General features: G+C 45.4%; 1 protein-coding gene across 1 annotated transcript in view; it reads right to left on the bottom strand.

Moving 5' to 3' along the window:
* RXRG (retinoid X receptor gamma) overlaps nucleotides 1–24,612 on the bottom strand; it is a gene marked incomplete at its 5' end in the record, with an annotated part of 44,058 nt that overhangs the window by 13,825 nt on the left and 5,621 nt on the right. Inside the window, 3 exons of the mRNA XM_079922678.1 lie at nucleotides 2,936–3,115; nucleotides 5,286–5,430; nucleotides 13,593–13,840. Coding sequence (XP_079778804.1) covers nucleotides 2,936–3,115; nucleotides 5,286–5,430; nucleotides 13,593–13,840 — 573 coding nt within the window. The remainder of the gene's footprint in view (nucleotides 1–2,935; nucleotides 3,116–5,285; nucleotides 5,431–13,592; nucleotides 13,841–24,612) is intronic.

The raw sequence follows: 24,612 nt of genomic DNA on the forward strand, positions 1-24,612 counted from the left end.
AAAGTGACCCTCGATATAGTGAGATGAAGAACTGATTCGCTTTTTGCCTTCTCTTTGTCAGGGCGAATAGTATCAATTCCTTTAGCAATTTCTCAGAGAGCCCCTTTCCCCTTCCTAATCTTTATTCCTCAGCTTTTCATCATTCCTGTTGCTCCACATTATTTGTTTTTTTTAATGCAGGAACCAAAACTGGACCCTACTTGCTATGAAAGAATCATAAATAATACTAGGTTTAAAAGAAGCACTGCCCATGCTCTTACAATCCACATGTCCCTGTTTGACTTAAAATAAAGAACCACGCTTCCCATCATTTGCTCTGTGAACCACTCTGACCCTAACTGAGCCAGAAATATACAGGTTGAGTGGTTTTTTTTGTTTTGTTTTGTTTTTTTGCGGTACGCGGCCTCTCACTCTCGTGGCCTCTGCCGTTGCGGAGTGCACGCTCCGGACGCGCAGGCTCAGTGGCCACGACTCATGGGCGCAGCCGCTGCACGGCATGTGGGATCCTCCCGGACTGGGGCATGAACCCGTGTCCCCTGCACCGGCAGGTGGACTCTCAACCACTGCGCCACCAGGGAAGCCCTCAGGTTGAGTTTTGAGAATCAGAATTAGACTGTGAGGCAGGAGAATCGAGTATAGGTGATTTGCAATCTGCAGCAATCATGCTCTCTGCTGATGAGAGACACACTTTGGGGGCATTAATTTTATGTTTTGACTATCACAGTGGTGGAAGCTACAAAGAGTATCAATTCTATCCCAGGGAAGAGGAGACAGTCTCCACCAGCTGATTTTTCACATCACATGCTCCAGTCTAGAAAATTGTTGACCCCTCTACAGCAAGTATGACACAAGCATGAAGTAGTCACTCAAGTCATACTTGATGAATGAATGACTGAGTGAATGAATCCTTTTTAGAAGCTCCTGCATTACTAAAACTTATGATTCCGATATTTAGTTTAAATCACTCATCCATTCTCTCAACAGTTTTTTCTTAAATGTCTACTATGTGCTAGTCACTGGTGATATAGCCTTGGGGGAACAAAAGGCAGGAAAAATATCCCTGCGTTCTTGGAGACAGACAGCAGACAAAAGTTTAAAGTACGTTAGATAGTGGTAAGTGCTGTGGGAAAGAGACTGGGAAGTATGAGGGTGTTTGGGGCAATCTGAGACAGTGTAGTCAGGCAAAGCTTTATCAAGAAGTTGACAATCAGGTAAAGGTACGAAGGAGGAGAAGTGAGTCATGCAGGTACCTGGGAAGAGGGCAGTCCAAGCAGACAGAACAGTAAGTGCAAAGGCCCTAAAGTGGGAGGACCCCTGATGGCCCAGCAAAGACACTAGGAAGGCTGGAGCAGAGAGACATGGGGCAGCCAGACTATGTATGACCTTGAAGTCATGACCAGAATTTTGCCTTTCTTTTCTGAGTAAGAAGGGAAGGCATCAGAGGGTTTTGGTGAAGGAAAGGCTTCACCTGACCCACTTGTTCAAAGCCTTACTCAGGTTGCTTTGATAAGGAGAGACCGAAGGAAGATGAAGACGGAAGCAGAGAAACTTCTCAGGAGGCTATTTGTATTATTACTAAAAAGAGTGGTGGCTTGGTGATAACAGTAAAAATAGTGAGACATGGAAAGATTCTGAACATCTTTTGAGAAAGAGAGAAGATTTCCTCACCCATTGAATGTGGTGTATGAAAGAAAAAGAGGTGTCCAATGGCTTCTGGTCTGAGCAACTGAAAAATGGCTATTTCCTAAAATGGGGAGGACCGTGTGATGAACAGGTTAGGAGGACAGATTTGGGGGTCTGTCCATTTGAGATTCTGATCTGGGAGTAAGCGGTCCTAGTCTCTGTTCATCACCTACCTGGGGACCTTGGAAAACTCACTCCATCAGTCCAAGCCTGTTTCCTTGGCTGTAGAATGGTTAGGGTTATTAAGTTATTCTCAAGGGCCACCTCCATCTCAAACATGCTAGGAATATCATTTTTTTTCCTTCTTGGTAGCATTCTCTCTTAGAAGGGGCTCAAACTTTTTCTTCATTGGTCCTTTCAGTCAGCCTCCCCCCTCCTCACAGAAAAGAAGTTCTTCAAGAATAAGAAGCCACCTGGGAGTGACTAAACGCCTTGTTCCCATTTCCTAGAGAGAGAGGCAGGACCTCCTTACTCTGAAATCTATTAAGATTCACCATTTACTACACCCTGTACTTGCTTGAGTTCACCAGCTAATTAACTGCCCAATTCAGGTTATTTGTATTACTTAACAGAAAGACTTTTTGATCTGTACATAAACACAAAGCACTTTCAGATTTTTTTCTTCTACAGCAACCCAGCTAACCCACACTGTAAGTTTGAAAGATGTAACATTTAAAAACGCATGATGACGATCTCTCTGAATGAGAAGGCAAAGTCTGATGATTGGTAACGCCAATAATCCCCAAAGACTTTGGAATACACCAATCTCAGAGGATTTGTAGCAGACCAAGGTTATAAAAGCCCAGAGAGATTCATCAAACCAGCAAGCTTCCCCAGAGTGAGGATTAGAGGGGAGAAGTCAGCTCTGCCCAGAAGGTCAGACTGATGTCCCATTACAGGGCAGCACAGAGCGATCCCGAGACCTCAGTTCTGATGCTGTCTGGCTATCGGAAGGGCAAGGGAGAGGGTCCAGTTTGGACCATCATCTGAGGTCCAGGAGAGGATAGGTGAACATGGAGGAGGAAGATGCTCTTGCTATCTTTGCTCGGGGGTACACACTTACCAGGGCAGGAAGCATTCAACTGAAATACTCGAGAAATCATGGTACCCAAAGTCATTCCCCCCTCCGCTTCAAACTTCTTCCACATAGTCCAGCCTAGCAGGACTCTTTCCTATGTCCTGCACTTGTTTCCATCATTTATATGCAAACTGCTCTCCCCCGAGTGGAGGGAGGGGTAGTGGGGAACCTCACCTTCCCTCTTCATGCCCATGACAAGGCACTTCTGATAGCGACAGTACTGGCAGCGGTTGCGCTGACGCTTGTCAATGAGGCAGTCTTTATTATCTCGACACGTGTAGATGAGGTCTTTCCTTATGGTTCTCTTGAAGAACCCTTTGCAGCCTTCACAACTGTACACACCGTAGTGCTTTCCTGGTCACAAGAAAAGGACATTCCATAAGTTATTCTTGTGTTTATTTGGGTCTTTCATGCAAAAGAACCCCTTGGCTCTCGCCTAGGAAACTGGCGCATCACCTAGGCAATGGGACAGAAAGCAAAGCAGGGAATGCAGGCTTGATGACAGGAACCAAACCAAGGCAGAGTAAATATGCCCTTCCTCGTGTCTACCCTCTGGAAGCGACTCTCTGGAGTCACCAATTCCAGAGAGCATTATTAGAAAAGTCCTGACCTAAGATTTTGCTTACATTTATTGAATAGGGCAACTCTTATGTTTAGTTAAGCAAAATGTTCTGCCTTCATTTAAGACATCAGTATACATAAGAAATAAAACTATTTAAGCTTGTTACGTGTTATCTAGCAGGAAAAGAACCTCAGCTTCACACATATTTCCCCATAATTGAAGCCCAAGGACTTAGGAATCTCACTTAAAAGTATTATCCTCTATCATAAACTATGAACAAGAACCTGAGTTATAAATTTTTTTATATACTACTGCCTATTGGAGGAGTAAACTGGCTATGATCTTTATGGCATAATATGACATATAATCTTGAGATGTGACATAAAGATCTGATGGAAGGTAGTTTTGCTTGATCCAGAATAATCTGTTACATGTTTCATTGCCCTTATTACCTGTTCCACGCATCCAGTTTTCCAGGACTCCAGCCAGAGATGGCTAATTTGGTCAGGAGAGCCACCATACCCATGCCCACATAGGCATCAAGAATCAATCACCATATACTCTTTCTAAGTAGAAGTCTTCCCAATACTACACACCATGCAGCTATGCTCAATGGACTGGAATTGTGGGACTTGAAAAATACAATGAAACAGATCATTCACAACATATTTATGTCTGATTCTTGAGTATGACATGTGATACTGTTTAGTTATAGACCTGACATGACGTTCTAATTTGGTTGTATTTAGGCTGATATCGAAGTGAACTTGAAGTCCCTGAGAACTAGCCAGTGTAAATATGTGCATCCCAGGAGCTTACATTTCAGAGGAAGCCACTCTAAGATGCAATGGTGGCTAGAGATAGCCTGCTTGATGAAGTTAGTCTGTGCCTAATCAGTTGACTATACTAATTTCCTGAACTCATAATAAACACAGGCTTTTATCTTGGGCTCAAAAAACCTAATGCTCTCAGCTCTGAAGTATTTGTCTTTAAGAAACATGGGACCAATTTGTCATTCCCGTGGTTCTTCCATATACGAAAGAACTGCCCAACTTTCAATTAAACCATAGCAGAAAAAACTCTCTATCAGCGTGGCTGGAATTAGGTTGCTATGGCAATGGTCAAGTCTGCATGATTTGGAAACAACCTTTTGAGAACAAGCAAACATCAGCTGTGTAGCTAAGTTCCAGGCACCTGGAACTTTCAGTGGAGTCACATTTTGCAGGGACTTTGGTGACACTAAAAAGATGAGAAAATATTGTCAGTCGTCATAGACAACTATAGAAAAGAATCTTCCTCATTCATCAAATCAGAGATTCAAATGTCATCAAAATTGTTGAGATGGGGAGTGGGGAGGCAGGAATGATGGAGAGGTAGGGAAACAAGTCAGGAAAGAAATAATTTGGGCAAAAATGGAAAAGGATCAAAGAAGATAAAATCAGTGAAAACACACTTATTTCCACCTATGGAAACATGTTAAAAACCTAGAATGTTGTAGAAGGAAATTCACTAAAATATCAAAGGGTTTATTTTGTTAGGAACACTATAGATAGCTCTTTGTTTTCACTGGTACTTTTCTAGTTCTCCCACATTTCCTATGTTGGGATATTATGTTTAGAATTATAAAAAAATATTTTTTTTTAAATTAAAGAGACTCTAACTTGAGATACTTGCTCATTACAACAGCTTCTCTATCCCAGATACACACGCAACACAGTAACTCCAGGGAAGGGCTTCTGAAATGTTTTCTATAAATCTAATCTCACCACATGAAATTATGCTTTAAATTCATTAAGGCTGTGGTGACAGAAATTTACAGCCTGGGCCCCAAGCTGGACCATCCTCAAAGACCCTTTTTCTCTCGCTGGGTACAAAGGAGCCAAGTGGGCAGTGGAAGAGGTGTCTTCTCTGGTATCCCCATTGCATGGGGCACTTGGGAGGAGCGTATGCTTCTGTACATACCTGAGGATCTGTCCCCACAGATGGCACAGATGTGTTTAACCAGAGATCCAGGGCTAGTGGATGGGTAGTTCATGTTTCCAATGCCAGGAAGCCCTGGTAAGGGTTTGATGTCCTCTGAAATGCTGACACTGTTGACCACATTTAGCTGCAAGAGAAAAAAATACAATAAAACACAGAGCCAGGGTAAACCCAATCCCTGAGGCAGAAAGCAATAAGGCCATCCTTGAGGGAAAAAAAGTGGGTTCTATTTCGAGAAGTAGTTTCCAAGTACAGAGTATCTAAAATTGCCTATGAGGGATGTGAATTTAAGGGAGAAAAAGAGTAGCATAGAGGAACGAAGTCATTTCTAAATGCCAAAACCTAAACCGAAAATCACAACACATCTACATCAGAGCTCTCAGCTTTTACTCATTTTACTCATGTTTTATTTGAGCTAGAAATCCACGCTGAACAGCATACTTAGGACAAGTCCTCTGTGTATTTTTTAATTTTTTATTAACTACATCCTGCCTATTCAGCAGTACTCCAAGGGGAGCTATGGCCCTCAGGCAAAAGACTTAGACTAGGAGAGAACCAAGGAAAATATGCAAATCCATCCGTTTAGTGAATCAATAGTCATTTACAAGCACTCACCACGTCAGGCACTGTGCCAGGCTCTGGGATACAAAGGTAAATAAAATGCACACTCTTAAGACGTTCACAGTAAAGTGGAAGAGACGATACGTGTAGTGGTCATCTCAACAAGCCTACCGAGGATGGTAAGCCAAATGCCCAAATCATTGCAATAGCACCAAAAATTAGGTTAAAAGTCCCGGATCATGTTCTTGAACTTGTCTCTAAGGAACAAATATCTTTCCATGAAAATATAAAATCTTTAGAGCCAGAGACCATCTGCCTTGTCTTCCGGGTGCCTGACGTGAACCCAGCATGTGGTAGGAAGTTGGTAGAACTGAATGGCTGAATAAACGAACGTGTGTGTATCCCTTTCTCCACCCCTTATCACAAGTTAACATTAACTCCTCACCGCCACCCCTTCCTTGTCTCCCGGTGCTCTTAGGGACATGACTGAGAAGCTGCCTCTACGTGTCTTGTATTCCTCAAAGAAAAGTTAAATAAATACAAGCCAGTTATCCAATCAGCAGTGTTTCTGTACCCATGGGTACAGGTCAATGTTCTAGGCACTGTGAAGGGAGATATGAAACGGAGGTCTGTGTGTCATTCCTCAAAAATGATGAAAATCTCACTGAGGAGTCGGAACGTGCCCCCAAACAAAGAACACTTCCAAGTAAGTTCAAACAAAGGTGGTGCTGAGTAAGTGGGAGTTAAGTGCCCGGTAGAGGCACCTGGTGAATATCTGGGGGTTTAAGGGAAGGTCCACTGGCTTCTGCACGGTCTATGTGACTTTTGCCTAACTGAAGTGACTGTAATTCCCAAACTGAACCAACGGTAGGATTTTCTTCTCTATTCTAGGCCTTTGGGACAGAAGGAATGATCAATAAAAGCTAAAATACAACAGAGCCTGAGTTAGGTTCCTTCTAAATTTACTAGCTTTTCAATTCACTAAGCAAATATTTATTGAGCATAGGAGGTGGGCAAAGGCTCTGGGTTAAATGCTGCAAGGGATGCAAAAAAGAAAAGACAGCTTTCAAGGCCTTGCTTTGAAATCAAAGTCACCAGGAATTTTTAAAAATTCATTCATAGGAGGCATGAAAACACGTCCATGGTGGGAGAATTCTCCCTCCTCTTCCTCTTTCTCCTCCCCCCTCCCCCTGCTCCCTCCTTTTTATACAAGGCTAAGGCAAGACTTCTAAGTCTTATATTCAGTATTTTGTTTTGTTTTGGTGTAATACAGTGGTACTCAACCCCAGATGTACACCTGGGAGCTTTGGAAAAAATTAATTCCAGAGCCCCACATGCAAAAGTGGCCTGAGGGCCAGTATGGGCTAGGAATTCTGAGTGCCTCAAGGAAATAGTTATTAGCACTTAGTTCCACCCCATGAAAGAGATGACCCCCCAAAAAAGAGCCCTCTAGCTAACCATGACTTTGTCTGCAAATCCTCAGATGGATAAGAAAGGTCATGGGAATAAGGAGGAGGACACCGTCACCTCGGGCTCAGGAGGCCCTCACCCACCTTCCTCTCCCACTCCCATCTCCAACAGGACCAGATCCACCACCTCCAGCCCACAGCAATCACAGAACAGTAATTATTGTTCTTGCTACTGTAGGTGCTACCGTCCAAGGAAAGTTTGCTCAGCGCTAATTAGCTATTTTAATCCTTACGACAACCCTATGAGGTTTTCCTATTTTTCAGATGAGGAAATTCAGCTGTAAAGTGGTTTATTCTTAAGTTCATTCAGAAATCCTGGGATACAAAAAGGAAGAAGACACAGGCACTAACTCAAGAAACTGACCATTCCTGAGATTAAAAGCTGGTTGGGATAATTTAAGAAAGCAAGTGAGATTAGGGAAGATGTCCTGAAGGAAGGAGCATTTGAGCTGGGACTTGACAGCTTTAAAAAACGGGGAACACAGGGAGATCAGCATGGTGCTTTGTGACCACCTAGCGGGGTGGGATGGGGAGGGAGGGAGGGAGAGGCAAGAGGGAGGGGATATGGGGATATATGTATACGTATAGCTGATTCACTTTGTTATAAAGCAGAAACTAACACACCATTGTAAAGCAATTATACTCCAATAAAGATGTTAAAAAAGTTAAAAAACGGGTAGGATTTGGATGGGCCAGTGATGGACAAAAAGTTTTGACCAACAAAGGCCTGAAGGGAAGCCCAGGTATTTGTGTCCGGTGGATGGATGGGAGACAAGGCTGGAAGGTGGGCTGTACTTGATTGCCTGGCTAAGGAGAGTGGATCTAATCTGAGAGGCAATGAGGAGCCATGAGGTTTACAGCAGAGAAAAAAGGTCCTCAAAGTATGAGGCAGCAGCATGGGGAAAGACTGAAGGAGAGAGACACCAAGCCTATTGCCCCTGCCCAGGTACCATGTTAGGTGCCTTCCCAGATCTAACAGGTGGGAGCTGGAACCCCGGGCTCTTGGATCTCAGGTCATCGTTCCTCCTTCCCCACATTGTCTGTCTTGTGTGGCAGGAGCTTCCCAGACCGCCCCTGCCCTGACTGCTTCCTGCCCCACCTCATTGGCAATGAGCACCCAGAGGAACCAACTTGCTTCTGGCCACTCTCTCCTGGAAGCCTCTCTCCGACACCCCCTCTCTTCCTGAGTTGGGCTGGCATTAGGAGGCAGTGGCTGGGACAGGTGGGTTGATGCCCTCATCTCCATCAGCCTCTTTGCTGGCTTGGGGTTTGCGTGGGATCTGAGCAATGGTAGATGAGATCGAAGGTGGCCCCCGGAGCTCAAACCCATTAGCTGCGTGGTCCCCAGTGCTGCGGCCCCAGCTGTCTTGTTCCATTAGAAGCAGCTCTGCTGAAGTGAGCACTTTAGAGCTGGGATGTACCAGGCAGCCGGCTGCTCCTGAGAGGAACACACTTGGCTGGCCTGTCTTCCATTTGCAGTCCTCTCAGCCACGGACTGAATGCATCCTAGATGCCCTGGAGCCATCAGAGAACATTGGGAGCCACATTTCTGAGCGGCTTTCAGCCCAAGTTATTCCACTCAAGGCAGATACGTGGCCAGACAAGCAGGCTGCAGGCAGGCGCACCTCTTCCAATGAGTGGTCTCCTTAGAGTGGCCTTTCTTTAACCGAGTGAGGGTCTTTGTCTAAAAGAGTACAGAGCCTGGACCTGCCACTTCCTTGCTGTGTGATCTTGACTGGGTGACTTCATTTAGAGAAGCTGTTTCCTCATCCACAGACTACAGCAGTGGTTTTTGAGCTCAGAGAGTGTGTATGGCGGGGGGTGGCAAGGTTGAGTAAGAAGGCTTCATATCTCCCACCGCTAGTTCACCAGACCTGTTTTTATTTGACATGTAATGGCTTCCAAACATACTTTCACTTGAAAGAAAGACTTTATGGCTTTTTAAAAAATCATTAAACAGATGATCTTTAAGGTCTGTTCTAGCTCTAACATTTGCAATTCTTATTATCAAAGTATTCTCTGTAAAAATGCAAGCATCTGAAAGGATAATAATTTGGTTATCAAGCACTACCTGGGCAGGAATTATCAGGGACAGAACCCAGGTCAGGCAGCTGGGTCAGGAGAGGAGAAAGAGGCGGGAGCCTTCCAAAGGTAGGGCCTGCTTCGGGGTCGAGCCAACAGATATCACACTTAAAAAATGCAGCATTAAACACACACACAGACACACACACACACTCAGAAAAACGTGATCTAGATCATTCTGTCTGAAAGCTGCATAAATATCTTCTCAATTATATATTTGGTGTTTTGGGAAATTGTTCACTCCACTTAGATACTCCCCAGGGAAGGGACTGAGTCTTAAACATTTTTTAGATCTCCAGTGCTTAGTGCAATGAATGATTGTTGAAATGAACTTCTCTAGAACCTTTCAACAACAAAGTACACACACCTGAACCAATGATCACACAGTTGCATAATATATATCACCTAGGTGTATGATATAGCACCTAGATATAATAATAATATTAATAACACCACCTTATTGCCATAGAGTATCATAAGTGCTTAAGCAGTGATTTTTCAAATCCACATCTCCTTTGATATTCATAAAAAATCCCTGTAGGGTAATCAGGGCAAAATGTGTTACCCCACAATAGAGGAAAGGGAACTGAGATAAATATAAGTTAAAGTGGTTTGCAAAAGTTTACCCAGTTCCTGCCTCCAGAGTATCAGTTCATTTCTCTTTATTCCTCAAGACTGAAAATCCAACAAGAGTTAAAAAAAAAAAGAAGCTCAAACACCGGGAAGACAGAGCACAGAACGAGACACCCCCCCCCCGCCCCGCTGCCCCCACACTGAGCGCTTCCCTTCACCCTCAAATTGCACTTACCCTAGACCCAGGTCACACAAGGCACATGTTTCCCGGACAAGTCCCACTCAGCCTCAATCCTGGGCAAGAAAGGCAGGATGCATAGGAATCGTCTATCCAGAGTGTGCAGAGTCCAGCTCACCGTGGCTAACACTAAGAGCACTAGATATCATGTGTTATCTAGTTAATTGGGCAAAGTGTCACTGCCGTGTGGCTCCAGAACCCAAGCCCCAACGCCGCTCAGCTTCACCAGTGCTGGCAAGCTTAATATAGCTCCCAAAGCCAAACTTGGCCTTGGCCTCTGCACACAGCCCAGTTGGCCAGGACCAAAGCTTTCAGCTGACCTTTCAACCCCAATCCCTCTGTACAGACATATGGTCCAGGAATAGCGGCCCTGCCACTCACATGGCTGTGAAGCTGAATTTATTGGCCAGGTTTGGCTCAATTAGACTGGAGCGTGGTGGCTAAAAGCAGGCTTGGAGGGCCGGTGCCCTGCCCCTTCCCCACCCACAAGCCCTGACACTGGTCATTACCTCACCCTGTCTTATTTCTTCCTGATACAATGATTGCCATTTGAAACTACCTGGTGTATTCATTTCGTTTTTGTCTGTCTTGCCTGCTCCAGTGTAATTGCCATGAAAGTACAGGCTTATTTAGTGCTTTGCCCCAGAACCTAGGACGGTATCAAATAGTGCCTGATATGGAGTAGATCCTGCTAAATAGTTATTTGAATGAATGAGAATGTCCTTTGCAAAATTTCACTTTTGTCCCAGAACTTCCACTTCTCTTTCTGTCTCTAACCTATTGACTTTGACCTGCCTTCCTGGCATCTGTTCACATGAATGAAAATGAATAAACCAATCTCTTCAAGTCCCACATTCTAAAGGGTATGGCATCAGCCGCTCTGCCGATGACAGTGGGTGAGGGTGGCATAGAGCCATGTCCCTCCCCACCACCGTCTGGTCCCCACTCATCCGAGTGGTTGACATCTGGAACACACAACCAGAAGTTCACAGGGCCCTTTCCTATGCTCCCTTCGGTTCTGCCCCTACACCTTCGACAGCACGTACAACGTGGCAATTTATCTGCGTGATGTGGCACATCCCCCACAAGACTCCTTGGGAGCACCGATTATTCATCTTTTAATCCTTGGCAGCCAACAGGAAGATCCTGGGGTCACTGGTTAAGTCAGAATACAAGACAGCAGTGGGCAAACGCAGCATCATAAAGATTGAGTGGGGATGTGGAGATCTGGGGTGTAACCCTGGCTCTGCTGTGACTGGTGGTGTGAGGTTGGACACATCACCTGAGCCCACTGAGCCTATGTGGGCTGAAGGACTTAGAACTAGTGGTTCTCAGCTGGGCAGGGGTGGGGCAGTTAGAATCCTCTGTGGGAGTTTTACAACCCACACAAGGGCCAAAATATGGGATAAGGGAGAAATGTGTACTCTGAAAAAGATCCTACAGGTGAGAGCCATTAGATTACAAATTGGGGTTCAAAGGGCTGGCCAAATGGGACCCACAGAAGTACTCTGCTTGGCCCATGGAGTACTTAAAGTCTTTGAATTTGAACGGCTTCAGGGTATGAGGGCAGCTTTGTACAGACCGCACCAGGCTCATTCACCTACCTGTGTTATCTGCCTGGCCCCTGGCTCCTGCAATCCCTACACTAGATGATCGCTAAGGTCTTCTCCAGATTCTCTAATCCATAGATGAAAAAATTACTGAAGTCCTTACCGGCTGTAAAATTCTATGACTCCACATGGCTTTGCTTTCAGACTCTGAGCACATGAAATGTCTTGGAAGGCACTCTAGGGATAGTCTCTGAAGTTCTCTTTGTAGCAGTAAGAAATGCTAACACAGTGGGAGTCCTGCCTCTTCTTAGAACTATAAATTCAAAGGAGGCTACAGGACCTACTAATTCTGCTGCTAGATGTCTTGAGGGACCCTGGCCCAATAGTGAGATACCAGAATAGGGAGAGAGGAGAGTCTGGTAGATAAGATCATTGCTCCTAATTCTTCATACCCTTTGCATTGTGTCTTTGTAGTTCCTCCCAATGAAACAGGCACAGACTATTCCCCTGTCCCACCAATGTTGGAGTTGGTCACACAATTTTCATAGGCCAACGGGATATTAATGGACATGATGTGAGCAGAGACTTCACTGTATTTTCCTGATTTGGTTTAGACTTTCGCATTCCTGGGAGATACCTTGAGAAAAGCATGTCCCAAGAAGCTGCCGCTTCTTTAGTCTGGGACATGAGGAGCTGACCTGCACCCAGGCTGCAGCCTAGCCCAGCTCACCCACCATCTGAAACAGAGTCTTCCTAGCCAACACATAAACTTGTGAGTAAGAAAAAAATGTGTGTTTTTGTAAACCGTGGCAATATGGGGATTGTTTGTCATGCAGCATCATTACAGCAATAGCTGACCACTACAAGAAGGGAAGGTTCATAATCTCAGTGTGACATTGCTAGAAGGAAGTACACAGCATCTGGCCATCCTGTAGCTTCCTCAGAGCAACAATGTAGTATCTACCATGGATATACATCCTTGCCTCTCTTGTAGCAAAAGGCACTAGGAATTAAAGTGAGGGTTGTTTTTTTTCTCCCGAGTCTCCATAATCTTTACCTCTATCTCAGAGATAGCATGTAGGTAACACAGTCTGCCTATTTGCCTATTTATCCGTGTGCCACATCTGCCTATTTGCCCTCTCAACCGTAAGCTCCTGGAGAGCAAAGACCACAGCCTGATCATTTCGGTATCCCCTATAGCAGGGGTCCTCATCCGGTGGGGCCCCAGACTGGTACCAGTCCACTGCCTGTTAGGAACCTGGCCGCACAGCAGGAGGTGAGCGGTGGGCGAGTGAGTAAAGCTTCATCTGCCGCTCCCCACTGCTCGCATTACTGCTGAACCATCCCCCCGTTCCCCACCCCTCCCACCCCCCGATCCGTGTAAAAATTGTCTTCCACAAAACCTGTCCCTAGTGCCAAAAAGGTTGGGGACTGCTGCCCTATAGCATGTCATAGAGCACTGGGCACTTCACTGACTCAAAAAATACCCAGTATTGAGAAGAATCAAGGGGGTCCACCCCATGGAAGACAAACAGGCCTGAGAGACACTGAAATCACAGCCAGGGCTGAACCATTGAAACCACAGGGGTGGCTCCCTTTCAGCCACAGTTTTCTGGACCATGAGGCATCATCAGTTCTCTGGGGCTGCTCTGCCTGAGGGCACACTCAATGAAGGCCCTGCAGGAGAGAAGTCTGCAGAGACAATCCAATCCCTTTGCAAGCATGCACTAAGCACCTGCCGAGTGCTGCCTCTGTGCCAGGATGAAACTATTTAGGATGTCTGGAAAGACGCTGGAGAGGACAGACAGACACCTACCTGAGAGCTGGGCGGGGCAACCAAATTGATTCCTGGAGGGGCTGCAAGAGCTCCTGAGGGTGGGCCCATGGCAGAAGTGATGACTCGATATGGAGAGCCCAGGGCATTGAGGGGAGTCCCCACTGCACTCAGAGTCCGTGGGGCACTCACTGGGGTGTCAGTGTAGCTGGGGTGGCTGTCCATGGGCTTCCCTGTGGACAAGGCTGCCGACGGGCTCATGGACGTGGAGCCAGAGTGGCTGGGGGAGCCTGTAAGGAGAAGATCAAAGGTGATGAGAGGCTATGAGAACACAGGGATGGCACACTAGGACAGAGCCCCCTCCTTTTGTTTCCTATATCCTTCCCCTCCTTCCAGCCACACCTGCACACCTGTGAACTCCCGCAGCTGGTAGAATAAAGGCGAGCAAAGAGCAGAGAGGGGAAAGGGCCTGCTGAAATACTCATTGATGTGCCAGTCCTCTGGTGCACCACATGACATTCACCTTGAATTGTGTCAGATCAACAGCCAGGGCCACAGGGGCATAGCCCACATGTCCCCGGGCCTGGGTGACTGTGACCTGAGCCAGTCAGACAGGGAAGGTGAGTCAATACCAAACCCCCAGTTGGGGGATGGAGTGAGCAGGTGTCCAGGCTGCTCCAGAATTCCCTGCCTCAAATTCCTATTGCTCTGAGAACTGGGGCAGGGCTGAACCTATAAAGTCGGGAGAAATTCATTCATTCATATGTAATGAGCATCTATTAAGGTGCAGGAACTACACCAGGTGCTAGGGATTCAGAACCGAAGGGAACACAGCTCCTGCCGTCGGGAACACATTCCGTAATGACCACGGGGAAGGCAGAGACTGTTATCATGCCCTTGACGGCCAGTAGCTTTTGCAGCTTTATGCCCATAAGGTTCCTGTCCTGCCAATCTCTTGGAAGGTTAATCAGTGCTCAGGGAAGAAGACTCAGGATGCTTGGGCATGGCTCAATGGCCACAGAGGCCCAGGAAGCACAGCCAGGACTGCCCAGAGTGTTTCTGCCTCCGGGGATAGGGAGCTGCGGCCACAAGTGTCTATGAAATGGGCTCTGGGCAGATGGTACCTGGTACCATTTTCCCCAGATAAGTTGAGCCCAAGTTTAGCTGCAACTCAAGATGAAAGAAAAGAAGGGTGCCCCACTGTCATCTCAGGAGCTTGGCATGGAACATTCTCTCCAGAAGAGAGGAGCTGTGAGCCTGAGCGTCTGCAACAGCAGAGGAGAGACTGGGAAAATAACAGAGAAGCCCACCCTAAATCACAGCACCACTGCCCTGTGTGGCTGGCATTGCAAGAACAGATTCAAAGGAACCATGTGTTAGGCCCCACCACAGCACCCATGCTGTCCTCGTGGATGGGACATGAGAGGATTAAGGGGAGAGATGGTCAGTAAGCATGGTTTGCTGGAGAAACCATCCAATTCTCTCCCCTTCCTACTGGAGCCCAACACCACGCCAGGCAGATAGGATGCTGAAGGGAGTAAGTCACGTGCCTGACCTTAGGTGGTTCACTGTTGGTTCAAGGAATATCTCTTGAGTGCCTTCTACATGCAGAGAAGGCACTGCATGTCTTAAGCCTTTCGGAGACCTCAGTAGCACTGAGCATAGTATTAGGAACAGAATTTAGGGAGGGAGGTACTCTCTTCACATTCTGGAGGGAAGCGTGGGGCATCAGAGGTATAACTGTGCAGCTATTCTTAACCATAAATGTCCCACTAGAAAAATGTCAACCTGGAGTTGCCCTTGGAGCATCTGCTAACTTAGTTAAGGTCTACTTATGGAGAGGACGGTCACTCCCATGTCTGAGGAGCCTGTGCCCTTCTAGTGATTCCACCTAAGAGTTTCAGCCTATCGGGTGTCTTGTCTCATAAACAGATGAATCCCAATCATGATCTTTTAAGTACCACAACTGAGGTGAACCAAATGCTCTGGGTCCACAGAGTAGTGGTAAAGGGGTTTAAATGAACAAGTGAGACACTTCTTATGTGTCCTGAATAGGCAATTTCCATACATTAACTCATTTTATCCTGATAATAGGCCTATGAGTATCATCTGAGCCTTTTTTTGTTTTTTTTTTGTGTGTGTGTTGTTTTTTTTTGCGGTATGCGGGCCTCTCACTGTTGTGGCCTCTCCCATTGCGGAGCACAGGCTCCGGACGCGCAGGCTCAGCGGCCATGGCTCACGGGCCCAGCCACTCCGCGGCATGTGGGATCCTCCCAGACTGTGGCATGAACCCATGTCCCCTGCATCAGCAGGCGGACTCTCAACCACTGTGCCACCAGGGAAGCCCCTCATCTCAACCTTTTACAGATGAGACCACTTAGGCTCAGTCTCACCCCCATGCTGCTCCCAGTTCCGGGATGACTTACCCTCACTTCCTTTGTCTAGCAAGTTCTGATTCATCTTTCAAGGTCTAACTCAAGTATCATCTCCTCCAGGAAGTCTTCCCTGGTATTCCTACTCTGGTTTAACGCCCTTTTCTGTTTTGTAAGTAACAGCTTGTGTATTTCCTTGTATTTTCCACTAAATTGAGAGGGGAAAAAAGTGTCTGTTTATGTATCCTCACCACTAGCCCTGTACCGGCATTAGCCGGGAAATAAGCGGCAGAGCCTGGATTCAAACTGTCAATCTGAAGCCCGTGCTCTCTCCTGTGTGCTCTGTCAAGGATAGCAGAGATGATTCAGAGAGCCATCATATCACAAAGTACAAGGTAACTCAATTATGAAATGATCTCATGCTGAAAGTTCATCTGAAGAAGAGAGAAGGGGGCACCTTCCAAGAACTCAAGACAGAAAAAACAAAAATCTTCCCAGACGGTCACTGATTAGAAAGAACAATTTTAGACTCTTCTGAGGCGCTGGAAGTCTGTGACATTTAAAGAGGCCAATGTACACCTTGAGCCTGTTACTAAGATAACATGTGACAGGTGAGTTAGGAGCCAGCCCGACTTGATGGGCAAGGAGCCGTGAACTCGGCAGGGATGACAGCTGTCCTTCCCCACAGCCAAGCCATCTGAGGGAAACCGACTTTCCCTTCCAGCGTCGGCTTTCCAAAAATGGACCAAAGGGCCCTGCATATTCTGTTTTAATTGGATCTCAGAAACTATGCCTTTCATTTCTATATCCCCAAGGTAAAGCCCAGTACCTTACACCAGGCTCAGAGCTATGGGACAGACGGGAACAAGATTTTCCTTCACACATTCATCAACCTGAGAGTTCCCAAGGTGTGGAAACTGCAACACCAGTGGTAAGGGACATTTTAGGTCGTGTTTTAAGCGGTATGTAGGCAAACCTTTTGAAAATATTAATAGTTTTATATTCATTTTCACTGTCTCCTATTTACAGCAAGTGACTCTGCTTCCGTTTTTTATATAAAATGATGTTCCTCAAAATTGCTATTTAACTTTTCAAAAGAAAAGTAAATTGACCTCAGAACACTTCTAAGTACAAGAACACATGTTCGATATCATGAAAATAGTATGCAAAGGTATGATGTTTAAGAAACATGAACTGTGCAAAATATAAAAATATGGACTTGGGGAAATTCACAAATTGCTTCCAGAATAAAATGGTATGTGAGAGAGATTTAAAAGTACATTGTTTTTATTATATTTAATAATAATATAAATTAAGACAATCAGAATATGGCTTGACTACTCAGTGATGACAATGGTATATTGCTGAGATAGAATTAAACACAGTTAAAGTTTGATTTACAATGGCCTTTAAAATGTGGTTTGTTTCTGTTGAGTCAAAGACCCAGAAGAGATGGGCTACGTTATAACCGTATTTTTTAAAGTAAAATTCCAAAAGACAAATACATCTTACACAAATGCATTTTGGTTCTTTGCCTCTCACAATGACCCAGCGTTTCTTAGAAATAACAGCCTTGCTTTTAGAAAAGGTGGAAAACAATGCCTACAATGACAAAAGTGTTTCTCAATGGAAAATTAATCCATTCTCCCAAATAGACTCTAAAACATACCTGTCCGTGACATTTTTATCAGTCTCTTTCACTCTCACTCCTTTTTTTTTCATAGCCATGTGGGAATTACAGCTAGCACAAGTTTTCCAGAAACCTGGGTTCTAGTCCAAATCCGAAGTCAAGTTTTTCTCTAATGCTTCTCCCTGGCTCCTCTGCAGAGGCTGGGAGCCCAGTTCTCCAGCCTCTGCAGCCCATCAGCCTTGCTCGCTCCCTGACCACACACCCTCCTGATCCCTGTCAGCCTCTCACACCATGCCCACTGTCAGATGCCCAGGAAATACACAAAATCCGTACTCTGCAGAGTTCACTCTCTTAGCATAGCCATGATTTTTATAGAAATTAACTTATCTGATGGGAGAGGACTTTCTCAGGGGCTTCTCTTCTCTCCTGGTGACTGAAGAAGCGCCTTTCGTATTCCCGGGCCTTATTCTCCCCGGTAAGGAGTCAGCACACAATGGCTTCTAAGATCCCTTCCAATGCTGCTCCATGCACATTGAGGTAGGTAGCACATGGCTCACTGGCATCTAAAAGAAGTGCAGGTGGTGGTCTGCAATGGTCTGAGTCTGGACCACTTGCTGAGGGGCCCCTGTCATCATCAGCTGGACCATGTTAGCCCTTCAGGCTGTTTGGGATTCCAGACTGCACTTTGAGATGCTGCTGGTGTCACCAGGAAGCAAAGCTCTTTGGAAATCTGCAGGGTGCATACACTCTATTGATTTCCGAAGCCTGTGTGTGCATTGTATGGGCATTAGGGGTGCAGTCTATGTGGATTACAAGCCTCTGAAGCCCAAAAGTCCTAGGTTGGATTGAGGTTGTACCACTTTCCAGTCACATAAAGTTGAGCCAGGAACTGGACCTCTCTCATCCAGTTTCCTCAGCCATAAATGGAGACATGCATACCTATCTCAGGGCTGCTAAGAGCATCTGAGACGACTGGCCCAGTGGTAGCAGCTGCAATTACTTACCATACTGTAAAAGTGGTGAGGGAGACCTGAGTCTGGCTTGAATACCATTGTAGAAGATTATGTAAGTAAAGGGTTTAACCCAAGCCATGTCAATAGTAAGTGCTGTGTTAAGGATTGTCTCTACCATACACTAGTACGTACATACCAGTTGTTTATAGTATTAGTCACTCCTCTGAGCACAGAGTGCCCCTCCATTATCCCAGCCACCCCAACCCTTCCCCTAGGACCCTCGAGATCTCCCCAGAATCCATCCCAGCACAAAGATATCCTCCATGCTAACTTCCATTCTGAGTACCTGGTGACCTACTGCCTGTCACATATTTTAAATTTCACCACGATTATCATTGTGGTATCTAGCACCGTGCCTGGAACATGCTAGATGCTCAAAAAATATTTGTTGCCTAATCAATGAATGGAATAGATTTTTTGGTTAATTAGTGTATACAACTATATATAGAGTTCATCAATAGAAATTATTTGCATAAGAAATCTATGTCCCTGATGGTTTACCAAATCCAAAATCCCTGCAATCTCTAGACAACAAATTGCATGTGTGTGTTGAGGGGGTACTTATTGAGAAAGAGAAGCCCAGGTACTTAGAACTACAGAATTCTTACCAAGGCAAGGAAGTTGCTTGGCAACCTTATCCTCAGCCAATAAACGTAAAATGTTAAGCATGAGTCTTTCTAATTGGCTAGACAAGAGAACAAATGGCTTGGTGCTCCACCCCTTTCCTGCTGTACCTGGGTAGAGAATTCACTGTCCCAGCTTCAGGATGGAATGGAAACTTATGATGAATCATTGATAATGGTTAATACCCATCCACAGGGAAGGGGACAGAGGCAAAAACTTGCTATTTCTAAGAGTCAGAACTCTCCATTTGAAGTCCAGGGAACATCACAGGGCCCTACCCCACTCTACTCTCTGTCACGGTGGGCACAATCTCACACCCGATCTGCCTCCTTTTCTCCAATGGAGGAATGTAGTACATAAGCCTAAGAATCATAGAATATTCAGAAACCTGGCCTGTTCTTCCTAGTTGAAGGGAAGCTTGCTCACACAGCCTTTCCCAGCTTGGCTTGTAATACACAGACAGGCTGCAAGAGAGGTAGGCCAGGGTCTGCCGTATGAAGACACTTAACTGACACTTAAATTTTATCTCCTCTACTAAGTAACAACAACAGATAATATTTATTAAGCAATTGCCATGAGCCAGACATGGTTCTAAACACTTTACAGATATTGACTCATCTCATCCCTACAAATTCCTTTGAGGTTACCAACTCTCACTCCTATTGTACAAATGCAAAAACTGGGGGAGAGAGAAATTAAATAACTTGCCCAAGAAACATGGCTAGTAAATTATACACGTGGCATTCGATTCTAGCGGAAAAGCAGCAGACCTGGATTTTAATCCCAGCCCCACCTTATACTATACTAGCTGTGCAGCTACTTATAGCAGTTACTCAGGACCACTCTTCCATCAAGCCTCCCTGGACCCAATTTCTGTCCCCAACTCTGCCCTTCCTAACCCGACTCATGGCCTCTCTCAGGACTTTGACCTGGTACTTTCTTTTTTTTTTTTTTTTAATTTTTATTGGAGTATAGTTGACTTACAATGTTGTGTTAGTTTCAGGTGTATAGCAAAGTGAATCTGTTGTACATATACATATATCCCCTCTTTTTTCGATCCTTTTCCCATACAGGTCAGTACAGAGTATTGACTAGAGTTCCCTGCGCTATACAGTAGGTCCTTATTAGTTATCTATTTTATACATAATGGTGTGTAGATGACCTGGCACTTTCTGACTAGAACACTTCCCATCTGCCTCCAGCCTCTCACATCAAACACAAGCTCTGGTTTCCTTCATCAGGGGTCCCAGCTCAGCCTAACCTTTTCCTCCCTCTTTCTTCCACAGAAGGGATACTCAGATGCCAGGGGCTGTCTAATATGCGTTTCTTATATTTAAACTGCTGTGGCATTTTCAAAACCCTTTCACACACACATCAGAGCCGCACGGCCACCCTGAGACCGGATGGGAAGGTATTTTACAGGCACTGAGCTCCACATTTTAACAGATGTGGACACCAAGATATTAGTTCTCAGGGAGTGAGAAGAAGTAGAGGCTGTATCTCTTAACAGGAAGCTTTCTCTGCTACCAATGTCCTTTCTGGCTTTCTTGATGGGGAAAATGAAGAAACGTGATGGAAGTGGCTAGCGAGCTGTGGGAGAAGAGGCACTCCTTCTGCCCCCGAGGCTCAGCCCCCTTGGCCTCTCAGCAGGAATAAGAGAACACAGCAGCTGATAGGCTGACACGGCTGTGTGCAGCCCTGGCCAACTGGCCAGCCTTTCTGGGCTCACACAGGGTAGCTCTGCCTGATTCCTGCAGTCCCCAAAGGAGAGCTGGCTGGCTGTTCAGGGTAGGGGCTGGAGGTTCCTTCTTCTAGTGCCTGGAGAAGGGGGAGGGGGAGATTGGCATCCTCCACTCCCCCCTCCATCCCTCCCTTCTCCCTCCACCCCACCCCATCCCCTAAAACCTGTAATGATGGAGGTAGTGAAAAGCAGGCAAAGATTAATAATCAGCCTCATTATTACCAGCATTATATATAATTATAGCAAAACCTCACTCATTTGGATCAATTGAGAGAAAAATCAGTCTAAATTCATGACAAGTTGGCAGATTACTTTTAAATTACGATTTTAATACTTCTAAGTAACACACGTGAAGAGTTTGTTCTTCAAGTACCACAAGCTAATGGTTATTAAGTGGGGATTTTATAAAATCTGCTTTAAAAGACTCTTTTGTAATTAACACTCCGTTAATATGCTAATGGGGTTCCTACTATGCTTGCTTTTTAAATTGCTCGAAAAACGATGTAACGTAAAGAGGCTCAACACTTCTACAATCTTAGTTGCTTAACAAACCTTTTTTGTTATTTTTTCATGAATGAGCAAATACAAACTAGCTCCTGCCATGATCAGTTTAATCACCATTCCAAATTAATTCTGTCCTAAATTAATAAGGCCATATTGTTTTGGGGTAGAAACCAGACTTTCAGGACTTGAAGAACCACCTTATTTTATAGAAGAGAAACTAATCCCAGAGAAGTTGCATGACTAGGTCGAGGCCACACAGGACAAAAACACTGGGTCTTCTGCTCCCAGGTCCAAGCTTATTCCATCCACTACATACTGCCTTACATTCATAAAACTCTTTATAATTATCCGCTGTGTATTTCCATATCAGTTATTGGTTCCGTCAGTCAAAAAATATTTGTTGAGCGCCTACTGTGTGCCAGGCTCTGTGCTAGACACTACGGATATAGCAGTCCCTTGGAGGCCACTGTCTGTTCCATTCAAGCTTCAAACTGACTCAGAAGAGTTGGAAGGGCAGAAATTATCCCCATTAGGCAGATTAGAAAACTGAGGTTCAGAATGATAAAGTGACATTTTCAAGTGCTTATTGTGAATTACTAGAGACCTAGAATCTGAGTCTAGCATTATTTCTGTCAACCTTCCTACACGTAATTAACGGCATTTGGCCTGCAAACCAGCCTTCCCACCCAGGACCAAATTTGAACTTCTCTGGTACAGATGGATATTGTGCCATCCCTAACACATTCGAGGCACCAGGGGGTACTGGAGCAGGGTCTCCACCAACCAGGACAGGCTGTCTGACCCTTTAAACAAGTTCCATGCACTGATACACCATGTACCAGCCCATCCACCAAGACAAATGCCAGGAAGTGCTCCAGGCATTTGCTGAGGGTGCCCCCCTCTCACCCCTTGTTCCGGAAGTCCTTGAACACCAGTTCTGCCCACACCCAGCTCTTGAATCCATGACCTCAATCCCTTTCTCTGTCTATATAGGCTTCTTGTACATATATGCTCTCCCTAGCCTCTCAATATGGACTGTCTTCTAAAGACAGCAGTTGTCTTAAAATACAGCAAACCATATCCCTAGTGCAATGTTACCATTGGGTAATGGACATGGTATTATTTGTTCTCAGGTTCCAGGTACCTAAATTCCTTGAATCTATTCACTTAACTTCAGCCCCAAGAAACGTTTCCAGGAATAATTCATCTCTAACTGTTCTGCAGACTTCAGAGCTTGTAACTGGTTTATATACTCCTTCAGGGCAGAGAATGGGTCTTAGTTCTCGGTGTCCCACACAATTCTTGCACAAGCCAGATGCTGAGACAAGGTGTGCTAAATGAATGATTGACAGGCATTCCCGGAGCAGTCTGGATATACTTTCCCTCCTGAAGATCTCTAACCTTTGCTCTGCTCCCCATGTCACTGGGGCTGAGAAAACATAGGTACCGTGAGCCCCAAGCCTTCCAAGGGACTGCTTCCTCATGACACTAGTGACCAGCCGAAGGAGGGAAGAAAGAGATACTGAGTCACAGAAATGAAACTCAGGCAACCAGCCTAGAAGAAACAGCCCAACATATTTATTAAACACTTTCTTTGCCGCTCCTCTTTTCGTAAATGCTTTTTTAACCAAAGATCACAAGCTTTTCCATTTTTTAGGTTCAGATGCTGAATTCTGAAATCCCATCAGGAATTTGAGTTTGGTCTTCAACCTAGAATCGCTTGCTCTCTCCCTCACCCCTTTCTCAGTTACAGTATCTGATAAGGGAGCCAAGGGCCCCAGGGTACGCAAACTGAAATTGGGGAAACTCAGGGGAACATGACTCGTTAAGAACACTGGCCTGGGGCGAAGGTATCCTGAAGATTATAGGGATGGGAGGTCCCAGGTCACTGCTCTGTTTCTGCCGGATCTCATGAGTGTCTGCCCTGGAATAACTCGTTAAAATACAATTTTCTGTAACTGGCACAGAATCGATGTCTTCTTTACTTCATTTTGTCAGCCTCTCCTACTGCACAGTCTGACACTTTAAGAACAGGCAATACGGGGCTTCCCTGGTGGCGCAGTGGTTGAGAGTCCGCCTGCCGATGCAGGGGACATGGGTTCGTGCCCCGGTCTGGGAAGATCCCACATGCCGCGGAGCGGCTGCGCCCGTGAGCCATGGCCGCTGAGCCTGCGCGTCTGGAGCCTGTGCTCCGCAACGGGAGAGGCCACAGCAGTGAGAGGCCCGCGTACCGCAAAAAAAAAAAAAAAAAAGAACAGGCATACCTCCTCTAAGAAAAACCTACATACAAAATTTTAGCTGAACTTACTACCATAGTCTCCAACTTTTCTGAAGTAGGAAAGAGAAATGAACTTTTACTGTGTGTTTACAATTATCCAGGCTTTATTTTATTGAACCCCTATACTGTGGAAAGTTAACCCTGACCCTGTGTAGTTGGTAGTACTGTTATTTTACCAAAGTGTTGGGGGAGGGCTCTCTGTGGCTTAGCTTCCCTCTACTCTTCTTTCTGCCACCCCAGGTGGCTCCCGAGGGGGCTCAGGGGAACCCAGTTTGAAGACCATAAACAGCCACAGGTCCTGGGCAAGCCCCACCTGCTTTCCCAAGTGTCCTCATCTGTAACTGAGGGGTCAGAACGGATGAGCAGCAAGTCCTTTTTCTAGCTTTAAAGATTGACCCAGCAATCCCACTACTGGGCATATACCCTGAGAAAACCATGATTCAAAAAGAGTCATGTACCAAAATGTTCATTGCAGCTCTATTTACAATAGCCCGGAGATGGAAACAACCTAAGTGCCCATCATCGGATGAATGGATAAAGAAGATGTGGCACATATATACAATGGAATATTACTCAGCCATAAAAATAAACGAAACTGAGCTATTTGTAATGAGGTGGATAGACCTAGAGTTTGTCATACAGAGTGAAGTAAGTCAGAAAGAAAAAGACAAATACCGTATGCTAACACATATATATAGAATTTAAGGAAAAAAATGTCATGAAGAACATAGGGGTAAGACAGGAATAAAGACACAGACCTACTGGAGAATGGACTTGAGGATATGGGGAGGGGGAAGGGTGAGCTGTGACAAAGTGAGAGAGTGACATGGACATATATACACTACCAAACGTAAAATAGATAGCTAGTGGGAAGCAGCCGCATAGCACAGGGATATCAGC

Source organism: Stenella coeruleoalba (genome assembly GCF_951394435.1).
Source record: "Stenella coeruleoalba genome assembly, chromosome: 1".
Classification (NCBI taxonomy): domain Eukaryota; kingdom Metazoa; phylum Chordata; class Mammalia; order Artiodactyla; family Delphinidae; genus Stenella; species Stenella coeruleoalba.